The sequence below is a fragment of the Crinia signifera genome, chromosome 4 (assembly GCF_055691185.1).
Source record: "Crinia signifera chromosome 4, ASM5569118v1, whole genome shotgun sequence".
In the NCBI taxonomy this organism is placed as follows: Eukaryota; Metazoa; Chordata; class Amphibia; order Anura; family Myobatrachidae; genus Crinia; species Crinia signifera.
The window spans coordinates 128,572,076-128,592,010 of NC_139220.1; the positions used below are offsets into that span (position 1 = coordinate 128,572,076).

At 40.7% G+C, this 19,935-nt stretch overlaps 1 protein-coding gene across 1 annotated transcript; it reads left to right on the forward strand.

Annotated features, from left to right (window-relative positions):
* The first annotated feature begins 282 nt into the window (after nucleotides 1-282).
* METAP2 (methionyl aminopeptidase 2) lies at nucleotides 283-19,653 on the forward strand. The gene is made up of 11 exons (XM_083182426.1): nucleotides 283-552; nucleotides 3,121-3,225; nucleotides 6,427-6,498; nucleotides 12,100-12,202; nucleotides 14,709-14,870; nucleotides 15,124-15,305; nucleotides 15,387-15,481; nucleotides 15,570-15,666; nucleotides 16,223-16,326; nucleotides 16,436-16,551; nucleotides 18,506-19,653. Exons 1-11 carry the CDS (start codon nucleotides 357-359, stop codon nucleotides 18,756-18,758), a joined length of 1,485 nt encoding a protein of 494 aa, XP_083038552.1. The 5' UTR covers nucleotides 283-356; the 3' UTR covers nucleotides 18,759-19,653.
* The last annotated feature ends 282 nt before the right edge of the window (nucleotides 19,654-19,935 follow it).

Here is a 19,935-nt window from a genome sequence, read left to right on the forward strand (position 1 = left end):
ATTTTGATAATGAATGGGCCCACTATAAAATTAAAGGTTGTAAGCGCCCCCACCCCACCAAGTCACTAGTGTTTGATAAAGATCACATTATAGAACTGAAATCATCAGCATGTATTAAATTTATAGTGACAATGCATCAGAAGTACACAGATCCGTATGTAGCTGATTATACAGGGTAGACATTGTGCACAGGAGGACTGAAAGGCACATGCTAGAAAGTATCTGACTGTCACTAAACTACAGTGACACACAGTCCTCCAGCTCTATATCCCGGCATCCACAGCGGCGGCGGCGCTCCTCTCTCATCACAGAGAAGTCTATGGGGCTGCTCGCCCTCGTTCTGTCTCTCTGGTAAGATGGCGGGCGTTGAGGTGCAACGGGAGAGTCCTGGAGTGAAGGAGAAAGACGGAGAGCGACATGTGAACGGATATCGGGAGGAGGAAGACGGAGAGCGGCATGTGAACGGGTATCTGGAGGAGGAAGAGGCGGCAGCTGCGGGGGACGTCAGCGCCGGGAAAAAGAAGAGAAAGAAAAAGAAGAAGAGTAAAACGGGTGAGAAGCGGAGTGGGTGCAGCTCCCCGGCCCGGCAACGGCTGTTCTGCTCAGTGTGCGGCTTATATGGGGGAGAAGGGAGGACCATCGATTCGTAAAGATAGTTTATGGCCGAATATTTATTTTTATTTTCCCTAAGGTACAGGGACACTGAGCATAACTCCGCCTCGGACACCCATGAAGCCCCATCCCCTGGTTCTGAATGGGCCAGTCAGTCAAAGAAAATGATTGACCATCGATATGTAAAACCATCAATTGTAATCCCTCACATAGTCTTTTACCATGAAGAGCTGGTAACACTATCGCCATCGATGATGACCGCACAGATGGCTATCCCTAGGGGGGAGTGGCGAGGTCACAGCCTTACGTGTTAAGGCCACTGCACACTTGTACAATTTGGCCTCTTCGCAAACTGGGTGAAAAGTGGACCCCCCACAATGTAGAAAAGCCCCTGTCAGTCAGGATCCCGACTTTCAGGCATTTCACCAGTGGGGATTCCCATGTCTGAATCCTGTCTGTCAGGACATCATCCAACACTTTATGTAAGCGCTAGCTCAAGGAAAAAAAACACGCACGCACGCACGCACACACACACACACACTGTATTCTCCTCCCTGCTGCACATTTAAATTCTTGTAACTAGTCCTAGCTATCACACCCCATCCCCCACCCACCGCTGCACCTTTTAATTCTTGCAACTATTCCCCAGCAACAAAAGTAATATTGGTGAAATGATTTGTCCAGTAGTTACCATAAGTTATCTTGTATCAGTTTGTAACCAGCTTTTTAGTGTTTACAAATAAACATATGAGCAGCTTTAGCTTGTATTTAAGAGAAAAAACCATAGACGTGTCACTGTATTTCCTACTGAAATGCTTGTTGCATTGTACTAGTCCTATCATACCAAAAAAATATTTAAAATAATTAAATCAAGTGGGGTCACTGGTTTCGGAGTGGGAAATCCAGAGTACTGTAATCTATATAATATATAGTTCAAGCATTACGGAGGTAAAGTCGACACTCAAGCCCCATTTTTTTTGTTTAGAAGCTTAATAAATAGCTATGGTTTCTCAATCATCCTATCAATGACACATGTTTGCATGGTGATGAGTTGAGACCTAAGGAACTTATACCACTTTTCCATTAGCAAAAATAATCCTGGATTTTTGCAGGGATGTGCCTGCCTAGTGACTACATTTCCAGTAATTGGACAAGGTAGTGGATAATCTTTCAATATGGCTGCCACCTTTGTGTTTTTTTTTTTTAGCAAAGCCAAGTTACTGTACTTAAAGCCTGCCCATAATGCATAAGAGAATGTGGAATGATTTACTGCACTGTAAGCCCAGCATTGTTTGGCACTATTTAAAATAGGGTATTTGCAAATGCGTTTCAAGTGAGGGACCAATCAGGATTTCTACTATCAACATTTGTAACCCCTGAAAAATTACAAATGGTAATAATAGTGTAGTGTTCACATGACCTGAGCTCTTGTACAGAAAACTTTGTTGGCCATTCTAAATAAAAGTGGATATCTTGTAAATATCCAATATTATTTATTTATTTTTTTTGCTATCAAGTTACTGGCACAAGACAACTTCACACATGAAAAATCTAGTTTTCTTCTGCCCACATTGACATCTGGTTTAAAACCAAAAATGGATTGGAGTATCCAATTTCGGGATTATGTGCAGTCTAATGCCGGGCAGCATCTGAGCGGTGCTCAGATGCTGATCAGCTGTTCCCGACCCCCGCGTGCGGCCTGCGCAGCGTGACAGCAGGAGGTCACGCTGCGCAGGCCATGCCGCCCTCTCTGCTGTCATTATATTCCTTCGGCTGCCCGGCCCACCCGCCTGCCTCTTCTGCTGCCACACTGATGTTTCCTCCACTCACGTCCGCCCGCCCGCCAATGTAAGTAAATGTGCGGGTCGGCCAGGGTGGGAGTGGGTACGAGGACACTACTACTAACTATGGATACCAATCTCGGGAATCCCGGGATTGAGCATTTTTCAATCTTGGATTCCGGGATTGAAAAAATGCCCCAGGATTGGCATCTCTAATTCTGATGTAATTTTTATTGTCAAGTCGCTGATCCCACTGCTTTAAATACCACAGCTGCTTATCAAGAAAAAAAAATCCCAACATGTTGCCTGGAAGTGTGTTGGCCCAGGATAAATACAATTGCATTTATCTGAAGCAGAGGTTCTCAAACCTGGTCCTCAAGGTGCCACAATTTGATTAACCATCTGTCCTGAGCCATGGATATACCTATAACTTGGACTGTTGAAGAGCCTTGAGAACTCTTGATCTGAAGGATATATATATATATAACCCTTCCCCAAAATAAACACATTACTATGAATTGCCACTTTGAAATTGCTGTTCAAAACTGGGCCACAAAAATCTCCAGCTATTTCCTGTAATATGACGGTTTGTTTGGCATAGAGTAGTGTTTAAGCTGTGTTCAAAGATATTGCAATGCCTCTAATTATAGGTTTGACGTTATAATTTTGACTGTATAATCTCAATTTTAAGAACTTGGATATCTTCATAATTGTGTATTTATTTTAGGGCAAGAACCTGAAAATGATGTGAGAGCTGCAGCTCCTGTCATTGATGATTTAACGAAACAGTTGGAGAAGCAAGCTCTTGAAAACAAGGACGAGGAGGAAGATGGTATGTATGGAAGTTCTGAACCTATGTATACATTAAAAGTATCAGCTCAGGCTGTGCACAGACCAGAAGTTAACTGCCTCCAGTTATGAAGAGTGTGTATAACATGTGAGTTAACACCCATTCAAATGACCTTGCTGGGTCGCACTTGGGATTCAGGAGACTGCTCCAACCTGGATGCAAACCAGTTGAGTCACCTTTTAGATTGGCAGCAGGACCTGGTTTATTGCTAGGTTGACAAAATCACTGCTCATTTGTACAGTGCTTGGAGATGACAGAATCTCCTACTGCCAGCTGTTCGTATGCTGTAGATGGGTCCTAGGCCATATTGATCAGGCTTACCTGTTTTATACTGCAAAGGTGCTTCCCTGGTCCTGAAAAAATATACCAAGGTATGGAACTAGGCTATGAGGTGGTTGGGTTGCCAAGCAGCCACTTTGGATGGGTTCGTCAATACCATACAGAATACACCAAGAAAACTAAATGTGGCGCTAATAACCAATGAGATTAATGATACAGTTTTAATAGAAATTAAATTATTAAAAACCTATAAAATGTGAAAAACACACAGGGTGGAGCAACAAACATGTGGAGAGTAGGTAGAAATATCACTAAAGGAGCAATGTCCAGGTCCGATGAGGCCGCTAGAGGTGAAATTCCCAGGTGCAGTCCATGGCAGCACGCAGTCCTCAAACATTGCGGTGGTGGTGTAGGCTGAAGCAGCGTGATGTACCTCAGTCAGGCAAGAATGGCTACAGTACAAAAGTGTGTACGGCGCTAGGGAATTTTGTGGTGTATTGTGTCACCTTGCTGCCACCACGTCGGAGGAATGCCAACCTCCAAAACTTTAGAACAAGAAAAAGGAAGGCGTGGGGCGCTCAAAGGTACACAAATATCAATAAAATGTTAAGTACATAGACAAACATACATTACATCATAAAAGGCAATAAACAATCAATATATGCAAATACCGATTTTGCTTGATGTAAAAGGTGATCAATTTGACCAAAATAATGGATTCAATCCATTAAAATTGAGTGACAATTGCTACTTGGTAGCTAAATATTAGAGCTCAGTCTCCGCTGTGATTGGTGGTCACATTGACATTATTCAACAGTCAAATATAGAGTACTGACTGCGTTGATAGAAACAATGGGTGAGATTTACGAGGATGAGAGATTCAGAAAGTGAGAGATTTGGGAAGAAATCTCCATTTTTTTTTTTTGTTTTTTTTAATTAGTTTTTATTGAATTTTTCAACATTACACAAAATAAGCTGTGAAAATAGCAAAAATAAAGAGGGGGTATAGGGGACAAAGTAAGGGAAAATGGAGTACATGTCAGGTACAGAGCAGTTTTCACATACTTTATATATGAGATGGTAAATTGAGCGAGAGGGGTATGAACAATATCACTTCTAGTCGTGTCAGTACAGGCTCCTAGGATGTAACATTACCCCCAGTGATACCAACAAAAACCGAGTGGGCTAAAGATTCAGCTAGGAGAGTCCAGCACAGACAAATCACACGGCGCACTTGAGGTACAGGATTGACCTGATGATTCTCCAGTTTTTTTTAAAGCGGCAATCATTTACACTGCAAAACTAGTTATTTTGATTTTTGCAGTTTAAATGATTGCAGCTTTAAAAAACTGGAGATTTCTTCCCAAATATCTCACTTTCTGAATCTCTCATCCTATTAAATCTCACCCAATGTCTCTATCTGTATAAATACAGAGCAATTTAGTTAACTCCAGTGGTGTGCAAGTATAACCCCAATGCACACCGGGCAGCGGTGTCCATTTGTTTTAGAAGTGGAGAATAGGTTCGTGCACACATGAACTTGCACGGTTCTATATATCCCGGCAGGCCGTTAATGCATTGCACCGCTCTCCCTGCTTAGAATATCACACCTCCTGGCTTGGTTTCCTGATGTCAATTGATCCGACCCACCGGCAAGTGACGTATACTCCACAAGCGGCTGATCTAATGTATAGACGTCGGCTGACGCTCTGCCACAGCGCACAGCGCCGCTAGATAGAGAGCCAGTTACCACTTCCAGTTGAAAAGTTTGTCGGTATGGGTCCTGGCCTTTTCTCCACTTCTAAAATAAATGGACACCGCTGCCTGTTGTGCGTTGGCGTTATACTTGCACAACACTGGAGGTAACTAAATTGCTCTGTTTTTATACAGATAAGGTGCGTACACACGGGGCAATATGATCGCTGGCAATATATTGCTCAGCAATCATATTGCTCAGTGTCCCGTTTTCATCTGCGACCAGAGATAGTCGCAGATGAAAATATCACCCTGCTGGGAGAAGAGGCTGTGGGAGTTGCTGGTTGAAGGAGCAAGCTCCTCAGACCAGCGACCATTCAGGGACTGAAAATGGGAGCGCGCACCCGGCGATTTATCGCTGGTGCACACTCCAATCACTGGCAATATGGTCGCTGAGCGACCATATTTCCAGCGATATCTGCTATAATTGCCCCCGTGTGTACACAGACATAGACATTGTTTCTATCAATGCAATCAGTACTCTATATTTGACTGTTGAATAATGTTAATGTGACCATCAGATATCACGCTATTTAAAATCACAGCGGAGACTGAGCTATAATATTTTAGCAATTGTCACTCAATTTTAATGGATTGACTCCATTCTTTTGGTCAAATTGATCACCTTTTACCATCAAGCAAAATTGGTATTTGCATATATTGATTGTTTATTGTTTATAGCCTTTTATGATGTAATGTTTGTTTGTCTATGTACTTAATACATTTTTATTGATATTTGTGAACCTTTGAGCGCCTCACACCTTCTCTTTTTCTAGGCAATAATTTCTGACTGTTTCAGGTAGTAGACAGTGACAGTCGGTAGGTATAGGTTTGTGTCCACAGCCACTGACACCTTTCGCTGTCTAAAGTGCAGCTTTGTCAAAGGTAGGGTTCCGTTCCCGGGTTCTGTTTTTTTGGCCGTTTTCAGACTAGGCAAAATACCAGGTTGCTGCGTGTTCTCGTGCAATAACACTGGGTGTTTCTGCTAGTCTGAAAAGGATATTAACCAGTTCCCTTCTATGGGTAGCGTTTCCGATTTATTCTAATATCTTGTTAAAAGACACTGTTTTATTTTTGAGATCTGAAACTTTTAGCTGTAAACCAGTTTTTGTTGTAAGGTGAATATGATTTTCTAATGACTTGCTGCAGATGGTGATGGTGATGGCGAAGGAGAGGGAGCAGCTGGGAAAAAGAAGAAGAAAAAGAAGAAGAAGAAAGGCAGTAAGTTTGTCTTCAAACTATACATTTATTACAGTCACCCCTTTAAAAAAAAAAAAGTTGAATATTTGAATCTTCGGTTGAGTTTCTAATTTGGCTCTATTTAAAATAAACCGCAAAGTGTTTGCGCTAGGTTTCTTTTGCAGGGCGCTGCGCACTTCCAGTTTGTCAGGCTGCAGCTTCACCCCCACACTGAGCTGACTCGCCGCTGTATGGGCAGTGGCTGCCAGGTGTCGCTGGTCTCCCTCCGTTCCCACTCTGGGCCGCGTCCTGACTCCCTAGTAACAGCCAGGAAGGCCTCAGCTGAGGCGGGAGAGAGAGAGGCTGACCCGTGCTGCGGGGATCTTGGACTGGCACTGTTGGGATGGCGAAAGCCTAGGCATGGTCTCCGGGGTAGGCGGATAACTGGCCTGGGGGTTGGATACATGTATTCCTAGATGCCCGTGCCCGTTTGGTAATCCTAGAGTGAACATAAAGAGTCATGTGATATAGATAGTTACATTTAGATGCAACTTATTTTTTGTGTAGTTTGTAAGCCCACAGTTAAAATTTCTAGCTCGATTTTTTTTTTTTTTTTTTTTTTTTTTTTCACATTTAGTAGAAAAACAAAACCTGTACTGTACAATCGTCTGTCACCATTTGTTTAAACAGCCTACACATGTCAGTTTTGGTTGGTAGTGCAAGCTGACAACTTTACTAATAAACACTACTTATATTGTCCCATAAGGAAGAGCTTGATTTTGTTAGTGGCACAAATTACTATTATGCATTGTGTAACTGAGTGCTGTTTGTACAGTCCTTTCTTTAGCCCTTTGAAAATACAGCAGTTTGAATAAAAAGTATAATTTAATTATATACTTTGTATCTATTGCACACAAGGAAAGGGGACTAGCACTGACTTAGTATTTTATTCTGAATTCTATGAACCAACAATCGCAATAGTTATGGACTTATACTGTCCTAAAGCATTTCATAGGTTGGTGGTGCTCCCATGAGTCATAATACAAATACTTATGTACAAACGAAGAAAAAGATGACTCTTTGTTGGGGCACAACTTTAGTTAAAATATATGAATTTTTAATGATATACGTTAAAATTTAGGACTCACTGAAAAACCTCCAAAACTAGTATGACTTACAATAGTCTCTTAAAGAAAGAGCAAGTTGTGTCTGTCTATGTATATGACAAAGCAGAATAGAATAGTGTGACAATATGTCAATCAAAAAAGTGAAAATGTGTCAGCCTCGGTCAGACATGATCTCAATATGGGGATATTCTCCCATGAGGCATATGGGTAGCCTGGCTGATTTTTTAATTTTTAATTTATTTGTGACAAAGAAATGTGAAAAAAACTTAATTTAGTCTTTATAGTGAATTCTAAATGAAATATCATCTGGGACCATACATTTATGGCGAAATATAATGATGTTATTGTGGCTGTCACGGTGGATAATCACAGTGTGTATCCCTGTGGTACCGGGTGGCTTGAGCTCGTATTTGATTCATATACAATTGTACAGATACGTGCAGTGCTTAGATAATTAATTCATAAACTGAATGCAAGTATAGAGTGGAGAGTGGGAATAGATACAGATTGTTCTCTCTGGTCTCAAATCATTCCTACTTTCCAGCCGTGTGTCTCTAGGACCGTGAACGAGCCGAATGAGGGGGTGATCTGGATTGAGACCAAAGTGGTGAGAACAAATAGAAGGAAGGAAAGTGGGGATCTACTGTTGATTTCCAGTATCCCGTGTCACCCCTGTTGGTTAGGACCAGCGCAGGGGATCAAACAGTCACTGGATTCAATGAGAGTACCTTAACCCCTTCACGACATTTGACGTATATATACGTCATGGTCGGGAAGTACTTCCCGACCGTTGACGTATATATACGTCATGGCTTTAAACTGTCACCGCGTCTATAGACGCGGTGACAGTTTGGAGATGTCTGCTGTCCCTGACAGCAGACATCCCCCCTCGCCGCCCAGGGGGGGCAGGGGTGCCCCCCCCCGGTCGGCGATCGCTGCGATTGGCTGTTCAAAAGTGAACAGCCAATTGCAGCGTTTTCTGTGTTACCGGCGGCTAAGCCGCTCGGTAACACAGAGATCCGTGGTGATCGGTGCTGTTAAGTACAGCACCGATCACCACCGAGCGGCAAACCGCCCTCCCACCCGCCCGGCAGCACGCCCTCCCTCCCGGCAGCCTCCCTCCAGCCCTCCCTCCCACCCAGCCAGCAGCCGCAGCGCCAGCCCCCCTCCCACCCCCCCGCCAGCAGCAGCACAGTTAAAAATTTAATTTGGGGGTTAAATTCATTTAATATAGATATATAGATATATAGATATATAGATCTATATATATATATATAGATATATAGATATATATATATATGTGTGTATATATAGATATATACACACACATATATATATATATATATATATATATATATATATATATATATATATATATATATATATATATATATATATATATATATATATATATATATATATATATATATATATATATATATATATATACACACACACAGTGATCGGTGCTGTTAAGTACAGCACCGATCACCACCGATCGCCAGCCCCCCCCCCCTCCCACCCGGCAGCCCCCCTCCCTCCCACCCACCCGGCTGCCGCAGCGCCAGCACCCCTCCCACCCCCCCGCCAGCCGCAGCGCCAGCCCCCCTCCCAAAGCTGGTGACTAAAATGGGGTCACTTGTGGGGGGGTTCCACTGTATTGGTGCTTCGGGGGTCTTGCTAATGCGACATAGCACCCACCATTCATTCCACCACCAAAAATCACTCCTTCCCTTCTGAGTCCTGCCATGCATCCAACTGGTATTTTTTGGTCACACGTGAGGCATTGCCGTACTCTGGAGAAATTGGGGCACAGATTTTGGGGTGCTTTGTCTCCTTCATTCCTTGTGAAAATAAAAATTTTTGAGCCAGAACTGCATTTTTCTGTAAAAAATTACATTTTTTTACACAAAAATGCAGATCTGGCTCAAAATTTTTCATTTTCACAAGGAATGAAGGAGACAAAGCACCCCAAAATCTGTGCCCCAATTTCTCCCGAGTACGGCAATGCCTCACGTGTGACCAAAAAATACCAGTTGGGTGCATGGCAGGACTCAGAAGGGAAGGAGTGATATTTGGATTTTGCAGCACAGATTCTGGTTGAATGACCCCCGAAGCACCCATACAGTGGAACCCCCCCACAAGTGACCCCATTTTGCAAACTACACCCTTCAGGGAATTCATCAAGGGGTATAGTGTACATTTCAAACCCCCAGGGGTTTCACCAATTTTGATACAACTGAGCTGTGAAAATGAAAAATTAATTTTTTTCATTTTCACTGCCCAGTTGTACCACAATTGGTGAAACCCCTGGGGGTTTGAAATGTACACTATACCCCTAGTTGAATTCCCTGAGGGGTGTAGTTTGCAAAATGGGGTCACTTGTGGGGGGGTTCCTAACTTTTAGCATCTTATGGTGCCTAGAAACCTACATGGTGCCTAAAAAATAATCTCATAAAAAGGAGGCTCCAAAATCAAGTAGGTGCTCCTTCTATTATGAAGCCGGTGGTTTGGTCACCGTGCACACTAGGGCCACATATAGGATATTTATGAAAACCAAAGAATTGGGGGAATCAATTTTTAGTCACATTTCTCTAGTAAAATCTACTGTGTTCCTTAGAAAAATGTATTAAAATTGCAAATCTGCAAAAAAAATGAAATTTTTAAATTTCACCTACACTTTGTTTTAATTCCTGTGAAACACCTAAAGGGTTAACAAACTTCCAAAATGCTGTTTTGAATACTGTGAGGGGTGCAGTTTTTGAAATGGCATCATTTATGGGGGTGTCTCACATACAAGTCACTCAAAGTCACATCAGAACTGACCTGGTCCCTAAAAAAATCAGTGTTTGAAATTTTCTTGAAAATTTGAGAATTTGCTATTCATATTTGAAGCCTCCTAGTGTCCAAAAAAATGAAAAGGAGGTTGAAATAATGATTGCAACATAAAGTAGACATATGGTCTTTGTTAGTTATTAACTATTTTGAGTGGTATGTTTATTTGTCTCACAAGCAGAAAATGTGACATTTTGCAAATTGCAAAATTTTCCATTTTTTCACGACATTTTGGTATTTTTCACAAAAAAACACAGACTGTATCGACCAAAATTTACCACTAACTTGAAGTACAATGTGTCACGAGAAAACAATCTCAAAATCACTGGGATAAGTAAAAGCAAAAAAAAGTTATCCCCACTTAAGTGAGACATGTCAGATTTGAAAAAAAGGGCTCTGTCATGAAGGCACAAACTGGCTCTGTCATGAAGGGGTTAATAAGAGGAGGGTTAATTCCCTATACAGGGGTATATTGTATTCAATTATCATCAAACATTAATATGTTTTATACAGCTCCTCTATACATATTTCACTCCTTATTCAGTTTCCCCACGTGAGTCTATAATTCCCACAGCACAATTTGAATACAAGTGCAGATGAAAAGCATAAATCCACTCTATAAATTTGTTAACAGCCAATGCCATTAAGGTTACTTATCATGTAAGAAGCTCTGCATCTTTGTGCCACAGATGGCAGCCTCCCCGCCGTGACAGCCACTCCTGCCTGGACGCGCGTTTCGCCTGTGCTTGTTCACCAGTATCTGCTGTGTGTCAAGCAGCGTCTATTTGTACCACTGAGCTTTCGTGGGGATACAGCGCTGCTGTTTCTATTGGTCAAACGCCCTTCACGCCTCCTACGCTCGACTGCCTATCAGTATCTAATTTTGGGTCACGTAACGGATGTTTACATGGTTGCTATGGACGCAATCCTCTATTCCGTACTTGGTCACATGACCTAAGACTGCGTCCATAACAACGGCAACAGTTTCCATGTCTGTGGTCTCATGCGTGCATTCGTATTCACGCTATTGTCATAACATTACCTCCATAGTCGGGTATTTATGTGGTTACTATGGACGCGATCCTCTATCACGTACTTGGTCACATGACCCAGGACTGCGTCCCCACCCATGGAAACAGTTTCCGTAGTATACTTTGTATCTAGTTAGAAAATGTCTTGCTTACATTTTTAACGGTCACTTATTTGTTTGGGGTCCCCATTTTAAGAATGTTTTTATTTTCTATTTTTGAATGTTCTGATAAATTTGCACTTTAAACATGGTTCAACTGGGTTAAAATCCAGATAGGCTGGTTTAAACCAAATGTGGTGGTGGTTTTTTTTTTTTTAACACTCTTGGATTTTTTTTTGTTATTTTGTGATTACAGGGAGTATTATTGTTATAAGGCAGTCCCCCTGGTAGTAGTAAACATTAATTTGAGTATAAACTTGAGTATAAACTTGTTTAAACTGGAAAAAAAACAGCTTTTCCCCCCCAATGCTGGTTAATATGAGATGTCCGGCTTAACTTTTTAAAGTTACACTTATTGTGTGGCTAAACTGCATAATTGTCATTGAAGTTTAGGTAAATCTCATGCAGTGTAAGGACCATGGAGCTTGTGTATACAATAGTAGTTTTCCAGTGTCTACTATATGCTTGGTGACCGTTGCATTTATCATCTAGGCAAATCCCAAACAGATCCTCCTTCTATTCCCATTTGTGATTTGTATCAGACTGGTGTGTTCCCAAAAGGCCAGGAATGCGAGTATCCAGCAACCCAGGATGGGTATGTATATGACCATATGTGCACTGTTCTATATTGCTGAATCCTCCAATACTATCTTGTAGGGGTAGTTCATTGGGAATTGTGTAGTAACAAAGTGCAAATGTGTATTAACCAATGGTTACCCAATAACAATTAGCTGTGTGAGATAAACAAGCAAGTTACTTGTAGCTATGGGCTTTTCTTATTGAAAAAAAGGCATACTAGATGGGCCAGGTGGATCTGATCTGCCATCAAATTCTATTATTCTCTTAACAATAAACAATCTTCAGTGATTAATTAAAATTTTGTGAGGTATCCAAATACCCATGATCGCTGATCATGGGTGGTTGGCTCGCCAGGGGCTATCCAATTAGCCATGGTAAGCCGGTGCATGCTGCGGCTTATTTTTTTTTGTTGTTGTTGTTTTTTTTTTACCTGCCTCGGGCAGGAGAAGCAAAATCCGTGAAAGCAGACCCGTTTTCCACTGACGGAGCCGCAGCTGCCAAAAACACAGGTTTAACTGAACTCGTGTATTTTCAGGATAATATGTGCTAAAACGTAGCTGAAACATTGTTGTTTTATTGGGGCTAATTGGATACTACCTATTGTGGTTGTTGGAAACCATTGCTTCCTTAGAGGCACTGTCTATAATGGCTTGTAAAATAACCATCTAGTGTTTACCTTTAGTGTTCTCCCCAGATTTTTTTTTTTCCAGCTGGGTGGCATTAAGAAATACCTGGGTGGGGGTCTTCGTAATAAAGCGTGTAAATTCTGACCTTATATTGATTTAGATTTAAGGTTAAAAATGTATGTATTCTCTTTTTAGAGGCCCACTCATCTGCAGCATTATCATAATTGAAGCCTGTATGATCTGCTCCCTAGTAAAATCAGCATCCAATTATTTCCTGCTATACTCACTCTCTGGCTCTTTCTTAATTTACATTCAAAGTCTGCGTATCAACATTGAGTGTTTTTTTTATGGACAAGACTTCAAAAGATTTAGCATTCTTATATTTTTGAGTAGTGAAAGGCAATTACTCTGCCAAAGAAGTGGGAGCTATTTGGGCATGATGGTGCAAACAAACAGTATTGAAGATTATTTGATATAAAATAGTTATGAGATGGTTCCCATTCTAGTTAGCCACAGCCAGCGATGGAAAACAACTAGAAAGCAGATCACTACAAAGTTATTCAGAACAGTAGTACGTTGGAATACAGAACAGCTGTTTGTGATTCCAAGCATGAGCTTGGAGAGGTCGTGCCCCTTCCAAACAGGCTATTTCCGGAGGGATTACAGACGTAATCACACATGTATAGATGAAGAATGGGCATAAAGTGCAAGGTATAGGAACACCACGCCCTGCTGCAGGAGGGCAAGGTCTTTAGTAAGGACGGATTAGGCCTCTGTTGCATTATATATTTCCTGCTGATTCTCTATTTGGGAGACATTCTCCACACAACAAGTTATACATGCAGCATGTGGTTAGGTATTCTTATTCCTTATAGTTTGCTTTTGTACGTCACATTGAAATGGCTATTCTGGATCATTTCAAAGAATGCAATTATTGGCAAGTACAATCTGCAGCCTTTTCAGTGTTAATGAAATATAGACCAAAAAAAATAAAACCAAGAAACCTCCACCAGGAGCTTTTTATTTTGAAACAAGACTGTTCATCCAACCAAGCGACTGGCTGTTCCTATTACCAGGGTGCCGAGGAGATTAGATTCCAGAGAACAGGGAAAGGGATAGGCTGCCAGGAACCCTGAGTGTGGTATGATGACAGACAAAGGGATATAAGGATGGTTCTAGGGGATAGGCTATAATATGTGGTAAAATACAGATATCTCCCATTTTCCTCCTCCCATTTTCCTCCTCCCTATCTTCATTATGATTACTTATGGGTCCTTTTTTGTCTATTTTAACCTTCTAGCTGATCCAAAACCCTTTTATTTCACGCTCACCTTCTGAGACTTGACTACATTTCCACCAGTGACAAAAATGTCTGTGTACTTGACTGGTCAGGAAAGTTGGTGCCATAGGAGTGGGCCGCAGTGGAGGCTGACCAGTGGTCCATTTGGCAGAGATGCTGAAGGATTGTATATCCATTCCAGTAGATCATGATGAAGCCCTATTTTTTGGGTGTGTGTTTTGTACATTCACCCATACAAATGATGAACAAATAGGGCTAAAGCAATAAAGACTAAATGGCATATGTTGCATCCAAAGTATTAAATACAGCATGATAGGGAGAAAGTAGCTACAGATAAAATAAATAAAATAAAAGCAGTATGATGTGTAGCAAGTGGAAAAAGATAAAAATGAAATTGACATAACTGGTGTGCTGGTATAGAACAAATGTTTGTGCAGGGCTGTTCAGTGTTGCTGGTGTCTCCTGTTGACATTATCTGAGTCTCTCTTCATTATGAATAGGAATTGTGCAGATTAGAGGTGTAAGGCACATTATTGATCCTCCTGTTTTCATCGCCGCCAGTTTATTTCTATTCACTTGTATTTCCCCTGCTCTAGGCGTTCTGCGGCATGGAGGACAACCAGTGATGAGAAGAAAGCACTGGATCAGGCCAGTGAGGATATATGGGCCGATTTTAGACAAGCTGCTGAGGCTCACAGACAAGTGAGGAAATATGTCCGGAGTTGGATCAAACCTGGCTTGACGATGACTGAAATCTGGTAAGTTTTAGTTAGTACAAAAAGTATGTAGCGCGTCATTGCTGTGTTCTGACGCTAGACAAACATATACAAACAAAGCTATTTTGAAGCAGCAATGAAAAAACTAGATTCTTATTTTATTTGTGTGAATTTGCATATATTGTACAGCACTAGATTTGCTATGTACAAATAACACACAACAATGAGTGTTGTAGTGCTAGGCTAAGAATGATTTCCTTCTATTTATATCCATATCCATTCTTCTGCATTTCAGTGAAAAACTGGAGGACTGCTCTCGCAAGCTTATTAAAGAGAATGGGTTATATGCTGGTCTGGCGTTCCCCACAGGCTGCTCCCTGAACAATTGTGCAGCCCACTACACTCCTAATGCTGGAGATACCACTGTGTTACAGTATGATGATGTATGCAAAATTGATTTTGGAACACACATCAATGGTAAATATGGTGCAATGATCTGCACACATATTGCTTCTATTGTTTCCCAGTTCTAAATAATTTGTTTTGTGCCATTTACAGGTCGTATAATTGACTGTGCTTTCACTGTCACCTTCAATCCAAAGTATGACAAGTTGCTAGAAGCTGTTAGAGATGCTACAAACACTGGAATAAGGGTATGTTCCTTTACACTGAAAATCCTATAGCTTGGATTGTGTGTTGGTCTTTCACTTTATTGTATTTAAAAAAAATGGTTTTTTTTAGTGTTCTGGTATTGATGTGCGTCTCTGTGATGTTGGTGAAGCAATCCAAGAAGTTATGGAATCCTATGAGGTTGAAATTGATGGCAAAACATATCAAGGTTAGTGCGGTTTATAATATGGCAGGCATCTGTTGGGTTTGAGTCATGGCGAAATGTTTGCTACTGGAAGTCGTGACCCTTTCTTTCATTGCATGTGGTCTTCATTTAGATAAATGTAAAGACTGCTTATTCTATTTGGTATAATCTAGGATACGAGTATCCATGTTTGTAAAGGTTTCTATATCTATAGGATACTGTCATAGGATGCTATGCAGAATTCAGTAAACAGTAAAGCTTTCAAATTGGCAGTTAATATCCGCAAGCCCTGTATGATTTCTAGGTCTGAGTAGGTGTGACCAGAGGAATTGTGTTCTGATTGTTTTCAGAAATTACCAACTGAATCTGCTCATTGGACTTGTTGCTTACCGACTATCAAATTTTTGACTAGAACTATAAACAAAACACTTCTGTTAAATCTAAATGTAAGGGATGAGATATATGGATACGGGAAATGACCAGAACAATATGTATTGTAAGATAAAGGTTGGAAGGTTTTGTGCTTAGAATCTTGATTCGTTTTTATCATTTTGAAACTCACACTTTCTTTTCTTTTAAGTGAAACCCATCCGAAATCTAAATGGCCATTCCATTGGACCATATAGAATACATGGTGGCAAAACTGTGCCCATTGTGAAAGGAGGCGAAGCAACAAGAATGGAGGTACATGCTGGGCTATTTGAGGTTACAGTTGTAGCAGTAGTGTCCTCCAATACCAGCACAAAGAAAGTATAACTTGTTGTGTAATGTAAAATGCTCCCATGTTTTTCAGGAAGGAGAAGTGTATGCAATTGAAACCTTTGGTAGCACCGGAAAGGGAGTTGTTCACGACGACATGGAATGTTCTCACTACATGAAAAACTTTGATGTTGGACATGTGCCAATTAGGTAACATATTGTGCTGCATTTTATTCCAATGCATGCGGGGTACCCTATTAGCTATTTACTGCAGAGAATAGGTGATCATAAATACTGAGAGGGTATCATTCATTCTATGTATATTGTAAATGAGATTATTGCTATCAGTAACACCTAGTTCATCAGCATGTCCTGCCATCACAATGTTTTAGCTTACAGGGTTTATACTTTCTACCCAGCATTTTATTATTGAGCTATACGATTGGAGTATTGTGGAGGAACAAATATATTTTTGTCTGTGTCCTATATTAATCAAGACTTTCATATGAAAACCAAGGATAGGGAAGACCCTTCTCATGAGAATTTATCATTTATGTTTGAAGTAAGAGAATATGATATAGCGGGAGTGGAATAGCTGAAGTCTATGTTGGGGGCGTGCCCAGCACCTACATGGGTGCTGGGCTTCCCCCTAGAGCTCCGGAAGCCTGCAAAAGGGACGTACAGGCTGGGTGGTTTTAGCAGGGTGCGTTTTGCCTTTTAAAAATAGCCACGCGTGAACACTAATTTGGGGTAGATTAAAGTGTAGACATGTAGATAAGTTATGGTAGAAAGGAGAGGCGGTTGCTATAATAAAATCGGCAGATGAGTGAATGGATAAGACACTTGTTGGAAAGGCCTATATTCTATTAAATCGGGGTTGACCAAACAAGTCCTCGATCATGTTCATGGTTTCTAGACCAACGGTGAATCTGTAGAATGTGTAGGTTATAAATGAAGGCAGCACAATGTGACTGTAATGACTTCATCTGTGCACGAGCTAGGTGGCCTGGAAAATGTGAATTGTTCATAGGCCTTAAAGGACTGGGTTTGCCAGCTCTGGATTAAATACTTTAAAAATTAGGGTGACACCAATTCAGTTTATTTTGAAGATTGAGCTGATTGTGTTGATGGTGAGGGAGATTTCAGGGTAGCAAATGAGATGAGCTCTGCTTTGTGTTTGTTCAGCAGACGGGTTGAAGAAGTAAGCTGGTGATACAGATTTAGAAAGATGTTTCAACGCAATAGGATTGAGGTGCCAAGTTAAAACTTGCTTGGTTTTAAGGCAATCTATTCAGGATTCTATAGCTCGGAATCCTGACGGTCACAATAGCAGAGGACAAGTGCTAGGATTTGGCCAGGGGGGAGGGATTTAGGGTTATACGGTAAAGTGGAAGTTTAGGGTTTGAGTGGTAGATGTATGAAGCGGTGATAAGGGAGAAGTGATATAGTGCCTGGTGCTTTTTCACCAGCCGATCAGCTCCTCACTGTTAAGTTTCAGGCTGGCTTTAAACAGGGACAGTTAGGAGCTGATTGACCAGTAATAAAATACAAGGCACTTTATCACTTCTCCTCCCTTATCACTGCTTTATACATCTACCCCACAATTCTCTCTAGGATCCATCGGCATTGTGATAGTCTGGATCCTGACCTCTTGCATATTGTACCCAACATGTTTTAAGGGAGAATGTACTGTGGCTGGATTGGGGAGGGGATGCTCCATGAGATGTAAGAGGTGTCTCAAGACTAGATGATAAATTGATGAATGTGATGCTTCTGTCTATTAACATCATATAGGGTTTAGGATGTAGATGTAGAAAGTGATACCAAAGCAATTTACAAGTGGCAAAGAGGTGTTGGGGTATAGGAACCTCTGAATATTCAAAGTAGACTTGGCAAGAAGTGGTAGATGGAAAAGCTTAACTTGCAGGTAGAGAAATCTGGAACAATTGCCCAGTGACCGTTTGCAATTGGTTTGCAGGTCTAGTGTACGATGTAGTTGGAACACAAGTACTGCAACGTAACTTATTTTACTTGAGTGATGTACATTCTTTTTTTTACTGTGTCCTCTGTGAACCCACAATATAAAGACTTATAGTGTCTAATGCACTTTTCAATTATTTGTATTCTACTAATGGTTGTTTGCTAACAATATTTTTTTCTTTAGGCTTCCAAGGGCAAAACACTTGTTGAATGTCATCAATGAAAACTTTGGCACTCTTGCTTTTTGCCGCAGATGGTTGGACCGGCTTGGAGAGAGCAAATACCTAATGGCGCTAAAGAACCTTTGCGATTTGGGTATAGTAGACCCATACCCACCTCTCTGCGATACCAAGGGGTCTTACACAGCACAATTTGAGCATACCATACTTTTGCGCCCAACTTGCAAAGAAGTTGTGAGCAGAGGAGATGACTATTAATGTAGAACCCCGTGCAGTGGTCAAGTACGGCTTCTCTCAAAGCACATTGCTTAAGAGTAATTCAGAAAAAGGCTTTCTCGACTGGTGTGATATTGTTCACATCTGGCAATGAACACGTGGTTAAAGTATAGCTTTACTAACAATATGGCAATGTTACTTTTCAGATCTTTTTAAAGAGGAATAAGTGTTTGCTTTGTTCTGCTCTTTGGTTCAGGGAATGTGTGATGATGCTAAATCTTAAAATTAAAAATAATTTTGCTTTGGAATATTTATATTCACATATATTACCATAAGTTTCTTAAACTCGATTCTGCAGATACATTCATTTTAATTCCCTGAAAACCATTTTGTAAAAATAAAATTGGATTTTTGGATCGGAAAGCACCCACTTTTCAAGGCGTTCGATTTGAGGTATTTGGATAACTTGTCTATAATACTAAAGGTTTACCTGGATTAGGGTGTCTGTATATACATCACTGTAACATTCTACAATGATATATTTAAGTGGGGAACAGACCTCCATTTTTCACAAGCCAAGGAAATGCGGCCATCTGTGTGTGTGTGTTTTTTTGTTTAACCAGTGCATTAAAATCTCTTGTTTGAGCTTTTTTACTTGGATTCTGCAATACTTACATATTACATCAGTGATACATTTTGTGTTGTGTTTTGTCTCTAACCCGTTCATATATATTTTGCAGGTGTTTCATTGTTTTTTTTTTTTTTGTGTACAGCCTTAATTAGTGCACACAATATCAGTGACACGGTACATTATAAAAAAAAACTCCACAAACTTCTGGGCTATGTAACCAGAGATCATAAAATTCTGCATTAAATGTGATTGTAAGTATGTAAAAATTGGTTATTTTCCAAAATAAATCTACATAGTTGGCTTTTGTATACGTATAAGTTGCTAGCCATTATTTTGAATGCTCCTTGTTCGTGTCAGCATGTGATGCATGTACAATTAACTACATTACATCATTGTAGTAAATGTGATGCAGCCAAGAAACCTTTCCCCTTACGTTTGTTATGGCCACACTGGTAACTTTTCTATATAACCTAAATGTCGTTAATCATGTCTGAATTGCATTTCTCACACCATTGGGTATATAGTCTAAAGGCAAACACTTTATGAACAATGGCTACTCCGCTGGTATCGCTTGCATAAATATGTATG

What these genes read in the sequence shown, in the direction of transcription:
- METAP2 (XM_083182426.1), top strand. Translation starts at nt 357, where the DNA reads ATGGCGGGCGTTGAGGTGCAACGGGAGAGTCCTGGAGTGAAGGAGAAA. An exon ending in CTACAAACACTGGAATAAGG is followed by an intron (nt 15,482 to 15,569) that starts GTATGTTCCTTT and finishes GGTTTTTTTTAG; the next exon opens with TGTTCTGGTATTGATGTGCG. An exon ending in GTTGGACATGTGCCAATTAG is followed by an intron (nt 16,552 to 18,505) that starts GTAACATATTGT and finishes TTTTTTCTTTAG; the next exon opens with GCTTCCAAGGGCAAAACACT.